This window comes from Erithacus rubecula, assembly GCF_903797595.1.
Source record: "Erithacus rubecula genome assembly, chromosome: 6".
NCBI classification, from domain to species: Eukaryota; Metazoa; Chordata; class Aves; order Passeriformes; family Muscicapidae; genus Erithacus; species Erithacus rubecula.
In genome coordinates, this window is record NC_136688.1 from 36,171,528 (window position 1) to 36,190,305 (window position 18,778).

Here is an 18,778-nt window from a genome sequence, read left to right on the forward strand (position 1 = left end):
CTCTGCAGAACTAGATATGTCACTGTTGTGAAGATCGAGGCAGTTTAGCAGTGCAAGGTGAAGGTCTCTTGGTGTTACAGCCAAATGCTGTACAAAAAACTTCCTGCAGTCATCTGGACACTGACAATTCCTTTAGAGTGAGAAGGCTCTTGCAGGGACCTTGCTAGCCTCATGAAGTGTTATCTAGAATTGCTGTGAACAGTTACAACAGTGATCAGCAATAGGTAATGTGACCAGTGTTAGATCTTATTTATAGAATACAAACAGATAAAATTTGGAAGAGACAAGATCGCTCCAGGGTAAGGGTTAATTCAGTGGTTACATCAATGATTCATAAACCACAAGTGTAATCTCCTAAATCCTACAGTACTAGATTACCAGAGCAGCTGAAAGACAGTGCTGGGTAGGTCTCAGGCATGGTCCCCTGTCCCAAAAGACCTGCTCCCTGCACATGTCCATGGAAGGCTCTTCACTTCTGGACTGTGACAGATGCAGGGACGGCTGGTTGTGGGGCAGCTGGTGACTGCAGCAAGTGGAGTGGGGCTGTTCAGGGTCTGCCTCCCTGTAACTATATATGCACACTCAGGCTGGTCTTCAGCTGCTACTTATGCCCATATTTGCTAAGATTATGCTAAGATCATATTTCTTTATTGTTAATACTAACATTTAAGTGCTGTCTCCTAAGTGCTTAAAATCTCACCCCTCTACAAAAGGCCCATCCAACAGTGGGTGCTGGGGCACTGGCCCCAGCTCAAACCCCTCACAAAGAACAGTGCTAGCTTGTATCTGTCATTTGGGCTGCCAGACCAAAGCAACACAAGCTTTCCAATATTATTACAGCCTTCCAGACTTCCAGCAGGTGAATCTGCCATGGGATATGCCAGTTAAGATGATCACCTGCCTCCTAATACAGGTGAAGGGACTTGATACCACAAGTCCTAGCTGTGCTGGTGTTGAAACCTAAACATGAACAGCCAGTACCAGCTTGACTGCAACCACCACAGAAGGCTACAGCCAGCATTTGAAGTGGGCTTCTCCTTGTGACCTCATCCTGTTTGGGTAGGAAGGGCTGCTTCTAGTACCAGCAGTCACTGTAGGATTGGTCTTCTGCGTCTTTGGTAGCCACCGGTGGCCAGGAGGTGAGCAAATTGTCTTTGAGGAAACGCTAGTGTTTCCTAGACAAGAGAATCCTGTGGGTTGGGAGCCCAGAGGGACTGGTCCCATGGTTATTAAAGAGTTATGTACAAAAAAAAAATCAGAATAAATTGTCTAGGATAGTTACTGAGTGCTGACATGAATGAAAGGGGCAAAATTTGCACAGCAGGAAAACCAGCTGGTATTGCAGTATCTGGATACATGCCAGGGCTGGGATCTATGGGAGCCTACCAAGAAGGGCAAGACTTTCACTGCTGCATCTTGTTAAAATGCTTAGAGGACAGATGCTACACTTGAAGCTCAAGGAAGCCTACTGCCTGCTTTCCTTAAGAGTCTGGACAGCCTCATTAGTGTGAATCCAGGACAAAGCTGTTCACCCTACCCATTTTGACACCTTTGTGAAAAACTTTTGTTTGCAGCCCTGGCAGATGCTGTACAGACCATACCCTGATGGTAACATCAGCTGGGATGGCTGATCACGGTAACACACGTTTGTTAGAGGGGAAAGATGGGTGAGGAGCATGAACATTTCAGCCCCTAAGACAAGGAGGGAGATAAAAGTAACTCCCCTTTTTCCAAAGGCCACAAAAAGATACCCTGACATAGTTCAGAAAAAGCATCACTGAAGTGTGAAAAAGCTTCAAAGAAAGTACCAGATCAGGCAGTCTGCTCTGTGGAACTTGGTTCATGCTTACAAGCACAAGGAGAGTCAGATCTGAACTGCACATACAGCAGACAGGAGTATTGTAAGCACAGCTGTTCAAAGCAGAATCCTACTTCCTGTATTTCACCTTCAGTGTATGTAAGTGAGGCCTCAGGCTTGCAAAATTGAAGGGAAATTTGTAACTTCACTAAGCACAAGCATACAAACACTACTGTCATAAGCAGAGATTTGGGTTGGACTGTTCCCACTTGCTCTATCCAAACTCAAAATTATAGCTGCATTGTTGAGGGGATACTACTGAAGGAAATAACCTTGGAAAAAGAGTGATAGGAATGAACAGCTGGGAGTAGGTTTGGGACAGAAATTATTTAAATTACATCTGCCACAGACAGACTTATTCAGCTCCCTGTGCCCCTCCTTAAAATGTATGCACATTCAAGTCAATGGGGATTATTCATGTGAATAAGAACGAGCACAACTGTTTGTGCAACCTACAGTCAGGACTTTCACAGCCTCTTGGGACTGGACAGATGCAGGGATATCAAGTGCAACTTACACCCTCCAACCAAATCTTCTGCTGCTCATATTCCTTGCAGAATTTAGTATTCTTTACTGAGACCATTTCTTTTGTGGGAACAAAAAAATGTCTCTTTAATCTGGACAGAGATGTCAGCCCTGAACAGGAAAGCTTCCACAGAAACTCTGAAGTTTTAGCAGACATTCTGAACAACATCCCTCCCCCTTTTCATTCTTACAATTTAAAAAAATTACATAAAAAACCCCTAACCCACAATTGCAACACTTTGAACTGATCAGTCTCCTATCCACTGCCATATATTCCCTAAACTCAAGAGAATGCCTATTCTCACCACCTCTAAGGCAAGGTAAGCATTACAGCAGCCAAAGAAAGCCCACAACTACATAGCAAGTAACTGTTAAGAGCATATTCAGGTTTTAACCCTTTAATACAAGCTGCATAAACACAGGGGAAAGGATTAGGATGCTGCAGCAGCAAGCCTCAAGTTTCAGTTTTGCCCACTGCTCTCCCCTATTCCCAAACTCCTGCTCCATACTTTTGTCTCTGAGTGTGGCCTATCTCCAAGAGGGCAGGACCTATTAACTCAAATTAAGCTTAATACATTTAAATTAATAAATATTTAAAGTAAAGTAAAACCATCAAGCATAGTAAGGATAGTTTAAAGAAGCTGCTGGTCAACTGAACAAATCTGTGAGGTTTTACACTGTTAGAGATCCAAATTAAAATCCATACAATTTACACTACTTACATTACTCTGTACATACTGATGAACACTTGCATCCCTCAGAACAGGTATCCCAGTGGCTGCAGCTGCCCAGAGTGCTGGCTGTGGTACTCATACTGGAACCAGATTCTGCTGTGTTGCCTCCAGCAAACTGTCTTCATAAGTTAATGGGATGGTGGTGTAGCAGTACAACTCAAGAGGAAGTCCAAGCTCAACATACTTTGAAAAAATGTGTCATTTTATTTGTACACTTCCAAAGTTGAATGTAGAAATTTAAGAGTACAGTCCTGCAAATTTACTCATTGCTAGAAGAACTGCCAGGGACACGAGAAGGTATTTATTGATTGATCATCAAGTCAGAGGGGAATAAACAAACAAACAAACAAAACCCCACCCCCCAAAATTTAAAAAGTTATGGGACTTTTTTTTCTTTTTGCCCCAAGTACAAATTTTATAAATACAAAACAAATTCACAAATTACTTTGAATGCTAAATAAATATCTACTTAATAAACTCAGACCGAATACCTCCAGCCAGCACTGGTACAGTACTTGAAAAGATATGCAGTTGTACTCATTAGTGTTGAGAAGATATGCTCCAACAAGTTTTAACAACACACACAGTTTCCTCAACTGTGCTACAGCAGAAGATTTTCTCTGAGTTGATAAAGCCCTCAATACCACAGCTCCTACAAAATCTAGAGGATGAAACAAGGTTATTTTGTGCAGGAAAAAACAAAGTACTTCTGGAAGATATCTGGACACATGAATGTATTAAAAATGTACAAAACCTCTGTAAACCAGTACTGTATCCAGTACATCTATCAAAATTATTAGACACTGAATAAAACTGTAGCAAAGGTAATCTTTCCTACATTCTCCTGAGTGCTTAATATTATATTGAGAATATAGTGCAGGCCACACTTCAAGGTGGTTAAACAGTTGTTATTGCTTTAAACAGACATGACGACTGCGGAATTTAGCAATCCATTTTAATGAATGTAATAAATTCCCTCAGAAAATCCTTTGGAAGGCAGAGGTTAGATTCGTGACTTCTTCGCCGCTGGAGCGGTGTGGTCCACGTTACCAGATGTGATGGGAAGTCCAAGCTTTTGAGCCTGAATGTGGAAGAAAGCTTGAAGTCTAGTTCCAGCTTTTGCTTCACTCGTGTTACGAGGGTTGTACTCAAAGCAGTTCGAAAACATCAACTCAATATCTTCAATGAATTCAGCTGGTGAATAAAATAAATTAATTTAGCATGTTTCATGTCATCAGACAGCAGTCTGACAAACCAGTATGACATCAATAAATTAGTATAGTGATCCTACACAGAGCTGCAACACAAAAATGTTTTTAGGTATCAAGCTTCTATCACTGTAATGATAATGTAATGTAAACATTCATAAGTTTCTCTGATTATCAATACATGAAATACAAATCAGACAGGAATAACAGTACCTCTTCTAATTATTCCATCAGTGTCACTCGTTGATACTAAAGGCTTGAGAAATTACCAGAAGTTTCACAGCTGCCCATTTCTTATCTATCAATCATGTATCTTAGTTGTAAAGGAACTATGCTCAACAGATTTTATTTAAAAAAATATTAGTAACTGGTCTCTTAAAAAACCTAAAACACACCACAAAACCCCAAAGCAAACACAATTCCAGCTTTCTAATCAACTGACACAGTTCTATTTTAGGACAAATATTTAAAGTGAGAGAACAAGGTACAATATACCTCTTTCAATAAATAATACTTACATGCTAACTTATATTCACATTTATTCACTTTTTCACGGATTATATTTAAGGCAATAGGCTTTTTGATGATATCATAGTAGTCTGGTACCTAAAAAAAGAGAAATACAAACAAAAAGATTCATGGACAAACAAATGGAAGCTTAAATTCTGCTTATGTAAAACATTAAAGCAAATAATGTATCAGCAAAAAGCATTTATGTTTTGCTTTTAAATAAACAGAGGAGTCCTACACAACTACCTTCATTCCCTGAACTGAATACTAGTTTTCAGGCACTGCTTTTATTTTTTATTCTCTCATTCAAGTAGCAGATTACAACAAACATTAGCCAGCAATTTAATGAATAAATCTACTCCTAAATGTCCTGTGAACAGCCGTAAGAAAATTTCATGGGCAGATAAGCATTATGCCAATCCAGCTATTCCCATCTGTCAAGTACAGAAATTATTTCCAATATTTTAGATTTTTTATTTTTCCTGTAATATATTACAATGTTAAAAGCTCTTTAATCACAAGTAATAACCATTTTGACTCCACCACTGCTCATTCAGAATTCTGAGATTCCATTCACTTTTGCTGAAGAGCAGCAAGCAGGAGACTGCACTCAAGGACCAGAGAGAAACCACCTCTCCAGAACAACATAATGGGATTAAGAGTCAGGGAAGGAAAAGGCCTGCCTAACCTTTAAGTGTACTGATCATTTGGATCTAATTTTGAATTTCAGTAAGCACCAAGTCTAGGGTGACTGTTTCACAAAGTGGGGTGGTGGAAGCAAAAGAAAAAGGTATCAGATCCAAACATGACTTTGCCCCTCCAAGGAAAACTATCCACATGCACCATCATGTATGTTTTAAAACCAGATTCTCTGTTATGGCCTGCAATTTTACTCTAGTTCAAGTGCAACCTGCAAATAGGAAGTATTAGTAGAGAAACAATAAAATTGACATTTTTCATTCCTTTCCCTTTAGGAGTGCTGTTTATGTAATTACTAAAAAGAAAGTGCTGTGCAATGACTATTCCATGTATTCTTTAGAGGGTTCTTAAAGGTAGCTAAAAATTTAAACCAAAATATCTATCATGAAGAAAATTTTGGTCAGGTATGGATTTTTTTTCCTTCCAATTATATAGAGACTATACCTTAGTGATTGATTCAGGCAAACCAGAATGCACTGAATTCTAGCAGCTTAGTTTCAACATCAAAATTAAGTTGAATTTTCCATATTTCCTTGCATTCACCAGATTACTGCCCCTTCCAACATAATTCCAATACTTTAGTAGGCAGTCACTAATCTCCATTTCATTCAAAATTCCTCTCCTGCTCCTCTATGCTTATTTTGTTCATTCACATACATCATTCTCTTTGTCCAGATAGATCAATCCTTCCAACTATTTGTGACTGAATTCAGAGTTTCAGCTCTTCATTAAGCAGCTATCACTTCTAGTTTTAGCTGAGCTCTCCAACACCATACTCTAGATCCCCAAGAATGTCTGTGCAGAATTGCCTCAGAAGGCTTGGAAAGGACAGGCACTTGGGCAGGGTCAGAAAGTTTCAGCAAGACAGTGCAGCCTGCAGAAAGCAGCTTTGGGAAGTTTTATTCTAGTAAAAACCTCTGAAGCAGCACTTACTTTGGGTACCCACATTATCATCCAGTATTTTGCAATTTAAACAAGAGGGAAATTAAGAATGAAGCTAAAGAATAATCTTTTTACTGCGTTATAGTTAAGAAGATCAGCATAAAGTTGTTTCTATCTTATTATTTATCACAGGTATGTTCTCAGAATGCCTTTGCATAAATTACAGATTAATTCAACTAATTAATTAATAACCACAAACTTACCTTTAGCAGTCCTGTGCTTTACTTATTTGGTTGGGTTTTTTCAAACCAAAGCATCTCACATTTTAAGATGCCCAATGAAAAGCATATTTAAAATGTTGCCAATTGACCACATCAATTGTAAAAGTTACTTCAGGCACCAAATATCTGAGCTGAAATGCAAGAGTTCTCCTGAATCCCACTGCTTGACTCTATCTCCCTGTTTGGACCATGCTGTAAATTCCCAAGGTTTACCAGCAGCAAGCAGGACTCTCAGCCATTGCTGTTCCCTCTACAGCTCTTTCAGTTACCTGGATTTTGGAAACCAGTTTCATGAAAGGCCAGCTGTCATCATGTCGCACCAGTTCCACTATGAGCTGTTCAAAAGCTGAGAGCTCATGGACTCCACCTTGGCGTCCTGAACTTCTCCTGTTCAATACTGGAGGAGATGATTCTGGAAAAAAAAACAAAAAAAACCAACTCAATACCCCATCAGATAAAAATTAAAAGCCTGACAATTAAAAACCAAAAGGTTGAAACACCATTATTTTGTGTTTATTTTAAAATTGTCATTTAAAAGCATAAAGCATGTAGTTTTGGTATAAAGTATTAACTATACTCCAGTCTTGTAATTTACTACTAAAATATCTCTCTTGTCATACAAAATGCTAAGGACCCAGGACTTAGCTGTGTGCCTCCTCCATTGCATTAATTTTGGACATGATTTTTTTTTCACTGATTTCAATCTTTAAACAATTTGTTATGCACTTGAAGAAAAGCCCTATTAGGGAAAAAACAGAATAAGCTGCCTGCTCCTAACTTTTACTTTCACAAAACCTCTATTCAGAGTGGTTTTATCTGCTTTTGAGAGTAGGCAGCAGGGTGGTTAAAGAAAAAGCTCAGAAATTCTGAATAGTGGTAGACAAAAATACAGAATGCAGAATACAAGGCTGCAACACTGGAGTGCAAGCTCTTACACTCTCGTCTCACACTGGGTCCTTTTTGTTTTTAAAAGGTTATTGTATCTTTCCAAGTATTTCCTTACCATCAAAGTATTACCTTAACAAGTAAGGACACTGTTAGCCCTATACAAGACAGATAACATTTTTCTTCTGGTAGCAGTTTCTTGTTGTGTGTGTATATTCCCAATTTCACTATCTTGCCTCTATCTGTGTTCTTCATTGTTTAATTCTTTAATAAAATAAAATGATAAAAGCTACAAGTAAACATTTGGATTTGTGTGAGTTAAGGCAAATTCTCAATTTTCAAATTTTCTATCCACTTATTATAGAGCATATTGTGTGCAAATATGAAATTTTAAATATGGATACAATAAATCTCAGAAAATTTTAAGGTTCATTTCTGCCACTGCAGAAGAAAGAAACTGTCTCTCTGGAAGTGGCAAAACTGCCTTCTATCACTACTTCTAGTCACCCTGCTCTACCACACAAATATTTTAGCAAGGAACAGAATGTGCATTTTGCTGTGATCAACACATTTCTCTAACCTGTAGATTGTCGTTTTCTTCCTCTTCTCTTGGGTTCAGCTACAGGAAGAGAAAGCTTTGAAGCAGAAACTGGAAATTTCCTGAGCCGCTCGCTGTGGTCCGCGGTATCAACAATTCGAAATCCCAGCGAGTTGGAAGGGCTGTTTTCCAGCCTGTTGCCAGCGCTCTTCCTTCCTCTCCGTCTCCTCCGAGGACCCAGCAGCTCCACAAAAACATCTGCTGGTAATGAACTTTGGCTCTGACGAGTGGTCCGGCTATTTAGTCTTAAGGTAGGCTTTGTCACTGCTGAAGAGGCTGATTTTATGTTTCTTAAACCCCTTCTGGTCATTTTTGATGAAGATTCAATTTGCTGGCTCCGAGAAGCGTATCTTGCCTGACGCTGGCTGTTCTGACTTGAGAATGGATTGTTGAGTTTGGCTGCTCTCATTTTTAATGGAAACTTGACCTGAGATCTTCCTTGCTTTGATGGGCTACAAAATGAACAGTTATGTTTATTTATTCCAAAATTCCATTTGTCTCTTTTCCCTCAGTTTTCTAATTCAGCATTTAAAAAAATCCAGCCATTCAAGGTTGAACTAGTAAAACAGCTGGCTTGCAACCTGATGCAGTCAGTCACCCATAATTACTGTTATCTTAAATACTGCTCTGGGGTCTCTTCAGTAAGTATTATGTGAAGTACATACTTTAAAGAAATTCTCAAAATTCTGATCATCTTTGCAGCTTATGCAATAGGAATACATTAACTGGAGCACCAGCTATCAATTTCTTTAAATCACTTATTTCTCACAGCAAGTGTTAACTACTAGGATTCCTGAACATTATGATCAGCCACATAAATAAAATGCAGTTGTAAAATGCTACATATAAGAGTTGTGCTCTGGTCAGGGTTTATAACTAATACTCAAGACTCCCCTTCCTTTACAGGGGAGAGGCAAGATTCCAGAGATAAATTTATTTCCCAAGGACATGCACATTCTCTCCAATTATTGAATCTCAACTGTCAGAGCTGCAAATAACCTTGCTTTAGTAAATTCAAAAGACTGTACCAAAAAGAGAAGAAAAATACTGAGAGATCAGAAAAGTTTCCTTCAATTTTTATGTTGCTGGCATGTGTATCCAATCAAATTTTTACTGAAGTTATCACTTTGTATTATTTAGCTGATTGTGTAGTGGCTTTGGGTTGATTGTTTTTCAAGGAGGTTTTCCTGGGTTGTTTGTTTGGGTTACGTTTGTTTTGGTGTTATGGTTTTGGAGGAGTCCTTTCAGGGGGTATGGGTGGCTTGATTTGTTTATTGTAATTTTTTAAACAGCTGCTGCATTAGTCCTCAAGCCTTCCAACGGCATGTGGCCTCTGATGGATTGTTTTCCCTAATGTTCTAACACTTTATGCATCCAGTCCTCCACAATTCAAAACTGGACAAAAATAACTCCAGGTTTTCCCCAGAAAACCTTTAATGTTTGAAACTCTCCCCCCTTTATATTCAAACAGTAGCTGTACAGAATGCAGCTCTGGTGGCCTTCTGTCACCCATACACCCAAAGCTGGAATTTTTATCCTGAAAAGTGAGCCCAAGTCCAGTGGCTCTAGCTTTTGTCAGTATTAAATTTTTGGGTAATAGCCAAATTTGTAACAAGCTGCCCTTTTTCTAAAAATAAACATATTTTTCAAACTAGAGTTTCAAGATACATACTAATGTGAACAATTACTCCACATAATGATCAAGGTGATATTTGAACAAGTCTACTTACCTTATCTCTTCCTCCTCTTGAGATTCATCCTCCTCATCTTGCTCTTCTTCATAGTGCTCCTCCTCACTTTGCCCCATCTCATCATAGTTTGCCTCTTCCTCCCCTTCCAGTTGCTCAGCAGTCTCTTCATCACTTTCCACAGAAGGTCTCTGTCTGGAGGAGAGGCGCCTAGAACGCTGTTTCGGTCGGCACTCTGGGCAAAACCAATCTCCTTCAGGAATGACCTAGAAACAGAAGGGGAAATGCAGAGAAAAAGCATTAGCAATGTGCAATTGTGCTGTAAGAACTATTCCCACTCTGAGTGAAAAGGCAGCAGTTCTTGCTCCCGAGATACCTTCAGCTTGGGCCTGATGCAGTAGGTGTGGTACCCGCGGTCGCAGCCGTCACACAGCACCATGCTCTCCGCGTCGCCCTTCTTCCGACACACCTTGCAGCGCGCGTTGAGGATGGACTTGGACCAGATGACACTTCGGTCCAGCGTAGACAGGTGAAGGAAGACTTGGGACAAGCTGGTAGAAGAGAGAAGTGACTCCCTCCAGCGATCCAGAACTGTTTTATAGGACCGTCCACCATCACTGGCATCTTCCATTGAAGAAGGGGATTTAAAAAAATAACAAAAATTACAAACCTCCACAGAATTAACAAAATTCTTTTTCAAAGATCCAGGTTATTTGAGAATATGAGGTAATACTCTGACTTTCAAACAGGCAGCAAGGAGCAAACTGGGATAATAATTCAACCTTTGTCTTATTTCTTCAATACTGGAATATTTTCCCCATAGTTTCCAAGATGCTGGAGCTTTAAGACTTTACTCTTCAATACCTATTCAACTTAGAACTTGCACATACACAGGTCATTAATAAGACAATAAACTCAGATATCAACGTGGAAACCTAATTTGATTCAATTTACAAAGTACAAAACATTACTTAAGATTATGAAAAAATGATCACATGTCCAATTTACCTATCTTTGCATTTACATTTGGAAATCCCAAAATGTTTAAAGAAAGTTCACTGGCAAAGAATAGTTTGCAGAGCACTTTTCACCCACTCTTGCTGCAGTACAGTCTACCAGAGAGCCTTTCAGCCCTCTGCCCATGCCTCACTGCCTTCACTCCTGCCCTGCACTCTGCCCTCACAAGCACCTGCATCTCTGTGTGGCTGACCAGGCTGGGTGACTGACCTGGATGAAATATACCTGTTTCCTTAACACCTTTTAAGCCATGCAGTACACAAGGAAGACCTGAGGTCCACATCAAGTGTCAAACCAAGTAACACCTGAGTTCCTAATTAAGTTAAAAATAAACAGGGGAGGGAACAGAGGTGCCAAATTAGATTGTATCTTCAAATAGTTTTGATTTGCAATCCAGGCCATGGAAGCGGCCACACAAACACACACACTGAATAGTGAGGAGGACAGTAATGAATGGGAATGGGCAGCTGGGAACTAGAGAAGCAAATAGGCTGTTTGAGAACCTGAGAGAAAATGGAAGGTATAAATGACACCCTGCACCCTTTCTGCTGAGCAGAAAGCAAATTGCTTTATTGTAGCCGAAAGTTATTTCTTGCATTTTAAAGTAAGAGGGTTTGAGGACAGGAAGAGACAATACAACAGGATTATAGGAAATGTCTGAAGACTTCCCTTCTGAAAGTGACAGTCCAGCTACTACTGTGTGATCTCAGTTGATTAATGATGCACTCCAGTATATAATGCCACCCTGCCTGCTGCACTACTGACAGTGGGCACACAAATGGCCTGTGATGCACCTGTCTGCCAAATGATTTATTCTCAGGAAGAGAAAATATCTAATAACAAATAAAATGAAAGAACAAAAATGAGACTAATTGCTCTCCTGGCAAGGTCCTTCTGCCTTCTCATCAACTGACTGCCAGGATTTGTCTAATCTTGCATACATTTGCATTAGCAGCAAGCAGCACATGAGAAGTGATGGGAGAAGGCAGAGGATAAACAGGCAACACAGCTTCATAAATAAACTAAACTGCAAACCTGTCTTTCCTAATATTTCCTATTACTTAGTCCTTAGGCTTCCTGTGTTAAGTTCAGTCTTCTGAAGTGGACAAAGTCCTTTTCATAGCACTGCAGTATATCTCCATTTTTTTTTTTATTCAGTAAGAAAATTAAAATCACTTAAATCAGTTTTGTACTCCTAAAGACATGTTATGTTAAGCATATATGTAGTCTGGCAAGCGTTTCTTTGGCTAATAAAGACAGCTTGAGCTTTATTACTTTTATTTGGAGGTTATTTTCAGCCTGGTTTGGCTCACCAATACAGCTCATCACACAACATGACAAATATATTGCAACTGCAAATTTGCAGAGCAAGTAGAGATGAAAATTACTGACCACAACCTGCTTCAGCATATCCTGCTGCTAAACAAACAAGCCAAACAACACCCACTGTTTCAGATCCCAATTTGTCAAATAAGAATAACACTTTTTTCTTCCATCCATCATCTTTCTCATTTATATTGTTAACTTGGAGGGAGAAATGGCCTCTTCCTTTGTGTCTGAGCAGCTCTACACTGCACAGTGGGATACCCTTCTGTCAGCTAAGTGCTCCAAGCCTTCCTACAATGCAAATGAAGTCATTTGACACATCTATGCACTCATCTATCAATAGCTAATTGAGTTCAGGGAAGGGTTTTCCATTTTAGTGTTTCTAGAAAGGATATGCAGTTGTACAATGCTGCAAAGTTTCAGAAAAAAAAAAGGGGACATTAAAAGAAAGGGGGGAAACCCCAGGACTATGTGAACAGGCAGATTTCGGTCCCAAAGTTATTTAAAAAAAATCAGTTCTTTATTTCTGGTTGCAGAAACCTTCTTCTTAGTTTTAAATATTTGAGCTGTATTTGTTTCATGTTTAAAACTTTTGCTTCAATACCTTCAATGTAAGGAACTGACTACAAAATTAATTAAGTAAAAAAAATATAAAAAAGAAAACCTGATAAAATATTCAATGCTTTCTAATTCTTAGCAATACAAATAACATTTAAAATTTACCATCTCTCTGACTAGTCTTGTCTTTCACTCTCTTCCTCCTTTTATAACCCCAGTGGTGCCTTTCATCATCTTCTGCATTACCTAACATTAAATTCATAGAGTTATTTCAAACACCTTTTTGAAGCATGGCAGATTATTTTTTAATTAATTTTTATATTCCATACTTATGTAGCCTAAAAACATGACTTGAACAGTGATTCTCATTATGTGCACACAGTGAAGGGTACTCCCTTACGAACTGTGCATGGTGGAATTGCACATCCCAGTGTTTACTTTGACTTCCAATACAAAGAGAATGCTTGAACTAAAACCTGTGAATCCTACCCTGCCTTACCTTTCTGTCCATCTCTGGTGCAAATGGCCACAGCAGCAGATGCTAACCACAGGTTTTTCTCTCTCAGCAAAAAAATTGTCTGGTCTGTGCTACGAACAACCTCCTTACAGCTCAAAAAATGTAGCCAGGTTATGGGCACAGTTCTCAAGGACCAAGAGAATTAGTTCATCTCTCCACCTGAAACAACGTATTTTGGATGTTTTTGTGCAGGAGTGTTCTCGAGTATTAAAATTATTAAATTAACCTCCAAGGAAGGAAGAGCCATGGTCAACCTCCTCTGCTCCAATTACAAGGCACCTTCTTTCACTGTCTTCTCTGAAGAGTAAACAAAAATTCTTTATGGTAAAAAAGCCCATTTCCACCATTGCTGCCTCTGCTCATGAAACTCTGCAGGGAAGTAATGAAAGCATAAGAACAAAGCATGTGTATATACTGATCATATCCTAGGATACTGCTGAAAGATGTCTGATGCTGTTATGAGGACAATTAGAAATAGGAAAAGAAACAGCTTTTGAATAAAGACAAGCAAAAGGGAGCAAAAACTTGGTTTGGGCATTTTTTTTTTTTTTTTTTTGTCATGCAAGAAGTGCATGGCACAAGTTACAAAGCAGGCACATGATTCCCTCCATCAGTCTCAAAGGTGCTCCCATGAATTAGAATCCAACCTTTTGCATGGAAATCTGAAGGATGCTTAAATGACTGAAGTCCTGAACTAGTGCAGAAGGCAGACTTTTTTTGTGGATGCCACACTGAACACCTGGGCAACCAAATCACTTCATCATTTTATTCCTTAACTTTCACATCTCTGTAAAAGGAATGATGAGACCTATTACTGCACAGCAAAGTATTTTGAAATGTAAGGAAAAGTAAATTTATATCAAAAAAGAAGCAAAATTCATAACAAAACTGCTTGCATTGCTTTCTTATCAAACAATTTTTTTTTTCTTTCAAACAACTATTTAAAAAAGGATTTTTTACATTTTAACTCTGAAATGTTTGCAGGAAAACAATGTACTGCAACTGCACCCCCTCCTTTCCATGAGTCTCCTGTAACATTACCTTAGGCTGCACTGAAGGAAGAAAATCCAAATTTTCATAGTAATATTTAATGAAAGGACTTCAAAGACAGCTCATAATTAAGAAATGCATAGCATTTAAATCATGCTACATTTAATCACCAGACAACAGAAGATTAGTGGGCATTTAGCAGCTCTGTAAGGCTGAAGGGGCCTTTTCTGGGGTTTCCAGATCTCCTTTCACATCGCTATCTTCTCTGTCAGTCTTTTCTTGCTCTTCCACTTGAACATTTGGTATGCACCTCAACTCTAAACCTATCAGAATCACCAGCAAGGCTCTTGGCAGCCTGATAGAGCCTCAAACAAAAACAGAGCTGAGAGGAGCAGCTGGTCCTTTTACTGTTGTGCTGGGTCCCTTTGTCTGCTCTGCACCCTGGAGGCCACCAGCACAAACCTGCCAGTGACTGCAGGGAATTTCAGCATGCTGGCTTTAGGACTAGCAGTCATAAATGAAAACTAAAAATTGTTAAGTATGGCTCCATTCCCTACTAGGAACAGAGCAGAGTTAAGGGTGGGATAGAGAAGGCAAAAGATCTTTGCAGCAAAAGCGAGAACTGAAATAATGACAAAGACAGAGCATTTTAAGTGTGGTTTAAAGCAGAAATGCAGGGACACTCTTTTTACCACAAGTGTTCCCCTGTACTGCTACCAAAATAGAACTCCTAGCACTTGCTTGACTTCCAGTATTTTTACTTCATTGGTAACTCAATAAGCCAAAAAAAGTTGGGATTATCAGATTTATCATGAGAAACAGATATGCAAGGCATTTTATCTAGGGGGGTATCCTTACATAACTGCAATTATTTAAAAAACACCCCTCCTGTTAGGAAAAAAAAAAGAATGAGTGCAGAGACACAGTAATCTGTGTAAGAACAGTCAAACAAAACCAGAAATTCTGCAAACTAAACCCCAGTGATTACAAACTTAGAGCTAATCCTATCATCAGAATACTGTTTGTCATACTCTAGAGGAGTCATGTAAAAACCAAAATGCATCACAGCTTTGAGCACAGACCAGTCCTGAAGAACAAGTGTCCGCTTTTCATTAGAAGGTTTAGTAGCACTACAAACACCTCCTTGTCAAGCTAAGTAAAGAATTTTTCTATGTCTGCTATACATATGCAATCTTGCCTTCATTCGGATTCACCTTCTGCTAAAAGCAGCCCATTACACAACTGAAAACATGAGACATTTGGCACCAAAAAGCAAGAGGAAACCTGACACTGTCGTTTAATGGTTAGGGCAGTAAGCCAGAGCAGAGGACACCTGGAATCCTTCCTGCTCCTCAGCAATGTAGGTTATTCTATACATTACTGCAATCTTAGAGCAGTAGCATTTTTCACAGCAGAAGAGATGCATAGGCACATTACAGTAAACAAACATCAGAGATTTAAGACATGCAAAACATATTTACTTTCCTTATATACTCCCTTTGTCATTCAATACAAAACACCTAAGAGAACAGGATTTCCATGTTAAAAAAACCTTGCCCACCATTATTCCAAAGGCAAGAACATGAACCAACATAAGATTATGGCAGAGTTGAAACTGCTAAAAAACTCTCTCTCCAATAATTCTGCGGCATGTTACTTCTTTTACTTTTTCCTCTAACTCAGGATGCACAATCAATGACCACAGCCTGCTAATAGCCATGTTTTTCCCCTTAGAGGATTAGTAAACTTACAACTGTCAGCAAAGTACTCTCAGACCCTGCATAGAAATGGAGGCATATAATGCACAATGTATTTACAGCTTGTATATGAAAAGTAGGACAAATGCTAGAGGTACTGTCAATTAACTGTTGCACAATCTAGTCATATAGCAGGAAATAAGCTGTATCATGCCTGGCTTGGAAGGTGCAGACATATTTGAGTTGACCAAACACTCAGCCAAGTAAAGCTTTTAAACAGCTGCGGTTTCAACTATTCCTGTGCTCTCCCATTTCATCTCAATCATTTGCGGCACTTCCCTCTTCTAGAGGTCATCACACCAATATCAAAAGCTTCTGGAAGGGAACCCATGCCCACGTGTCAGTCTCTGGCACAAATCTAGCTCAAACCCATCTTCAGTGGCAACTGATACCCAGACAGCGAGCTCCATGCAGGAGCAGCCAAGATGCAGAAACAACTTCAGGTCAACTGTGCCACAGGGCATTAACATCTTGGTTAACACACCAAACCTGCATTTTCATCTTCAACTACTACAGCAGAGTCTGCCAGAGCAGAATGATTTTATACACACTGATTATCAGAGGAGAGTATTAGTCTACCAAGGTGTGTAGCAGTTGCAGCCCTGGAGGACCCTGGAGTGCACTGCACTGGCAAACCAGAGGTGAGACATAAAGCAGCCCAGCAAGTTCAGAGTATAGCTCATCCCCAGTGTGCCATCCAGACTGGAAGTCTGAACAAGACAGCCACCTTGGGAAGGAGGAACCATGTTTACACATTTCTCTAAGATAAAAGTCCACTTCTGAATTGCAAAACGATGCTAAGGAATCTAGACCTCAGGGATCACTGGAAAACAAACTGACTTTATGCACTTTGGATCCTCTCTCTCACCTCTGGAGCCTCATCACAGGAAACCAAGTAAGGAATATATATCAAAGTCAAGCTGTAATCCTGGTTTGGTTTAAATTTCTCTAGCAACCTTTTATTTCCAAGTTTTACAGCACAAATGCAAAAACCTGAGAATCATATTGTTTGCAATGTAAATCTTTCCTATACTTTACTGAACAAGGTGATCCATGTAAACTAGGCCTATACTGCTTTCATGGAAACAGTATAAAAAGAAGTAAACATTTTTACAACCTAGAACTAACTTCATGATATACTGGCCTCAATTACAGAATTCACCCAGAAAGTTTGATCATTTCTGCCCAAGTACAATTTGTCTCTGACTGTATCAGTATAAGCAGCACCACAAAAACAAGATCACTGAAATAATCTATGTTAAATAAGCATGTACTTAAGAGCAAAATTTGCTTGTTAATTAATATATTATATATATATATATGTATGTATGTGGGTGTGCTAACTTTTTTTTCTTTTCCCCAAGATGTCCTTCTATAGCATCCAGTCTTACAAAACGAGTAAGTGGGTTTGGGGCTGGGGGTCTTACTGCAGTGTTGGGGTGGATGTATTTGGTTTGTTGGTACAAAATCTTACACAATACCAGAGACATAGCTTTAATTCTGAGACTTACCAAGAGGTGCTTTGAGAAACCTGCGCTCAATTCCCTGTTCTATCTGAAGCAGTGCAGATGCCAAGTAGTGGACCACGTTACTGACAGGCTGAGGAGTACTTGTGCTTGTTGATGCAGCACTTGGAGCTTCAGTTTTTAACCCAACAAGTCTAGAAGAGAAACGTATTAAATTATCTTTGAATTCTCTGAACTTAACACTGGAGACACTTGCAAATGTGTGCATTTACAGAAGCCTCTTATTTTAACTTGATGTACATGGATTATGGACAGGAACAGATTCTACACAGGTGTGATCAGCTGTCCTAGTTCTTATGTTTGCTCAGCTAGCCGAGTTAATCTAGGTAAATCATCTTTAGGTAACAGTTATATAAATTGCAAGAAATGTGGCTAAGAAATTTCAAAACAATTAAGATTTCCAGAAAATGTGATGTCACATCCATCAGCTAGTTTATGACAGATTTCTGTGAAGAATATAGTCCCAATAATTCTTCAGTGAAAACACTTCCAGTGGTGAAGTGTAGCCTTTTAGAACACAGCAAGTGGGAGAAGTTCAACTATATAGATCCCTACAATTCAAAAGATTTTTGAAAAGAAAATAAAGCAATAAAAATAAAGTAGTATTTCAATGTAAATTAAGAATTGTTAACTAGTATATTCTCATCCATGGAGGATCTTTATAAAATACTAATTTTTTATGTAAGAGTGGTTAGAAACCTCCCAGACAAAAAAAACACCCTAAAAAGCCTCTGAAACCAACCAAACAAACCCCACAAACAAACAAACCACCAAAGACGTAGTTTTCTAATAAAACAGGACCAAAAGACTAAATAATCATTTCAAAATGTAGTTAATCTTTCTGAACCACAAAACATTAAATAATGTGTAGGAGAGCAGCTCACTACTGAAAATGAAATTCCATTTCTATTTGGGGCTTATAAAAAATTAACTAATTAAGACTGTCTGGACTGTGTTTTATTCTCGTGAATAAGCAATGCTTTTAGTTGTCCCTGTTCTTTTTCACACTTAAAAGCTGTTCATTATATTTTGCAGTCACACACATTTTGAGAGCCTGAAAGCAAACAGAAAGAAAGCTGCAGAGTTATTTACATTTCACTAGTCAAATTCCAAGGTCTTAATGAGATGTCACTTGCTCTGAGGTGGATAAAAAGCCCCAGATCAAAAGCAATCTGTCACATGATTTCAGAATCCCGTAGTCTAATTTAATATGCAAGAC

At 39.0% G+C, this 18,778-nt stretch overlaps 1 protein-coding gene across 5 annotated transcripts in view; it reads right to left on the reverse strand.

The window, feature by feature from the left end:
• Positions 1–3,298: 3,298 nt before the first annotated feature.
• The window catches only part of BAZ1A (bromodomain adjacent to zinc finger domain 1A), a 65,307-nt gene continuing 49,827 nt past the window's right edge, over positions 3,299–18,778 (reverse strand). For all 5 annotated transcript variants that reach the window (XM_079310209.1, XM_079310211.1, XM_079310208.1 and 2 more), the window contains 7 exons: positions 17,545–17,693; positions 10,245–10,492; positions 9,911–10,134; positions 8,163–8,632; positions 6,967–7,109; positions 4,844–4,931; positions 3,299–4,311 (listed from right to left, as the gene is read on the reverse strand). In XM_079310209.1, the coding sequence (XP_079166335.1) occupies positions 4,121–4,311; positions 4,844–4,931; positions 6,967–7,109; positions 8,163–8,632; positions 9,911–10,134; positions 10,245–10,492; positions 17,545–17,693 (1,513 nt within the window). In that variant the 3' untranslated portion in view covers positions 3,299–4,120. The remainder of the gene's footprint in view (positions 4,312–4,843; positions 4,932–6,966; positions 7,110–8,162; positions 8,633–9,910; positions 10,135–10,244; positions 10,493–17,544; positions 17,694–18,778) is intronic.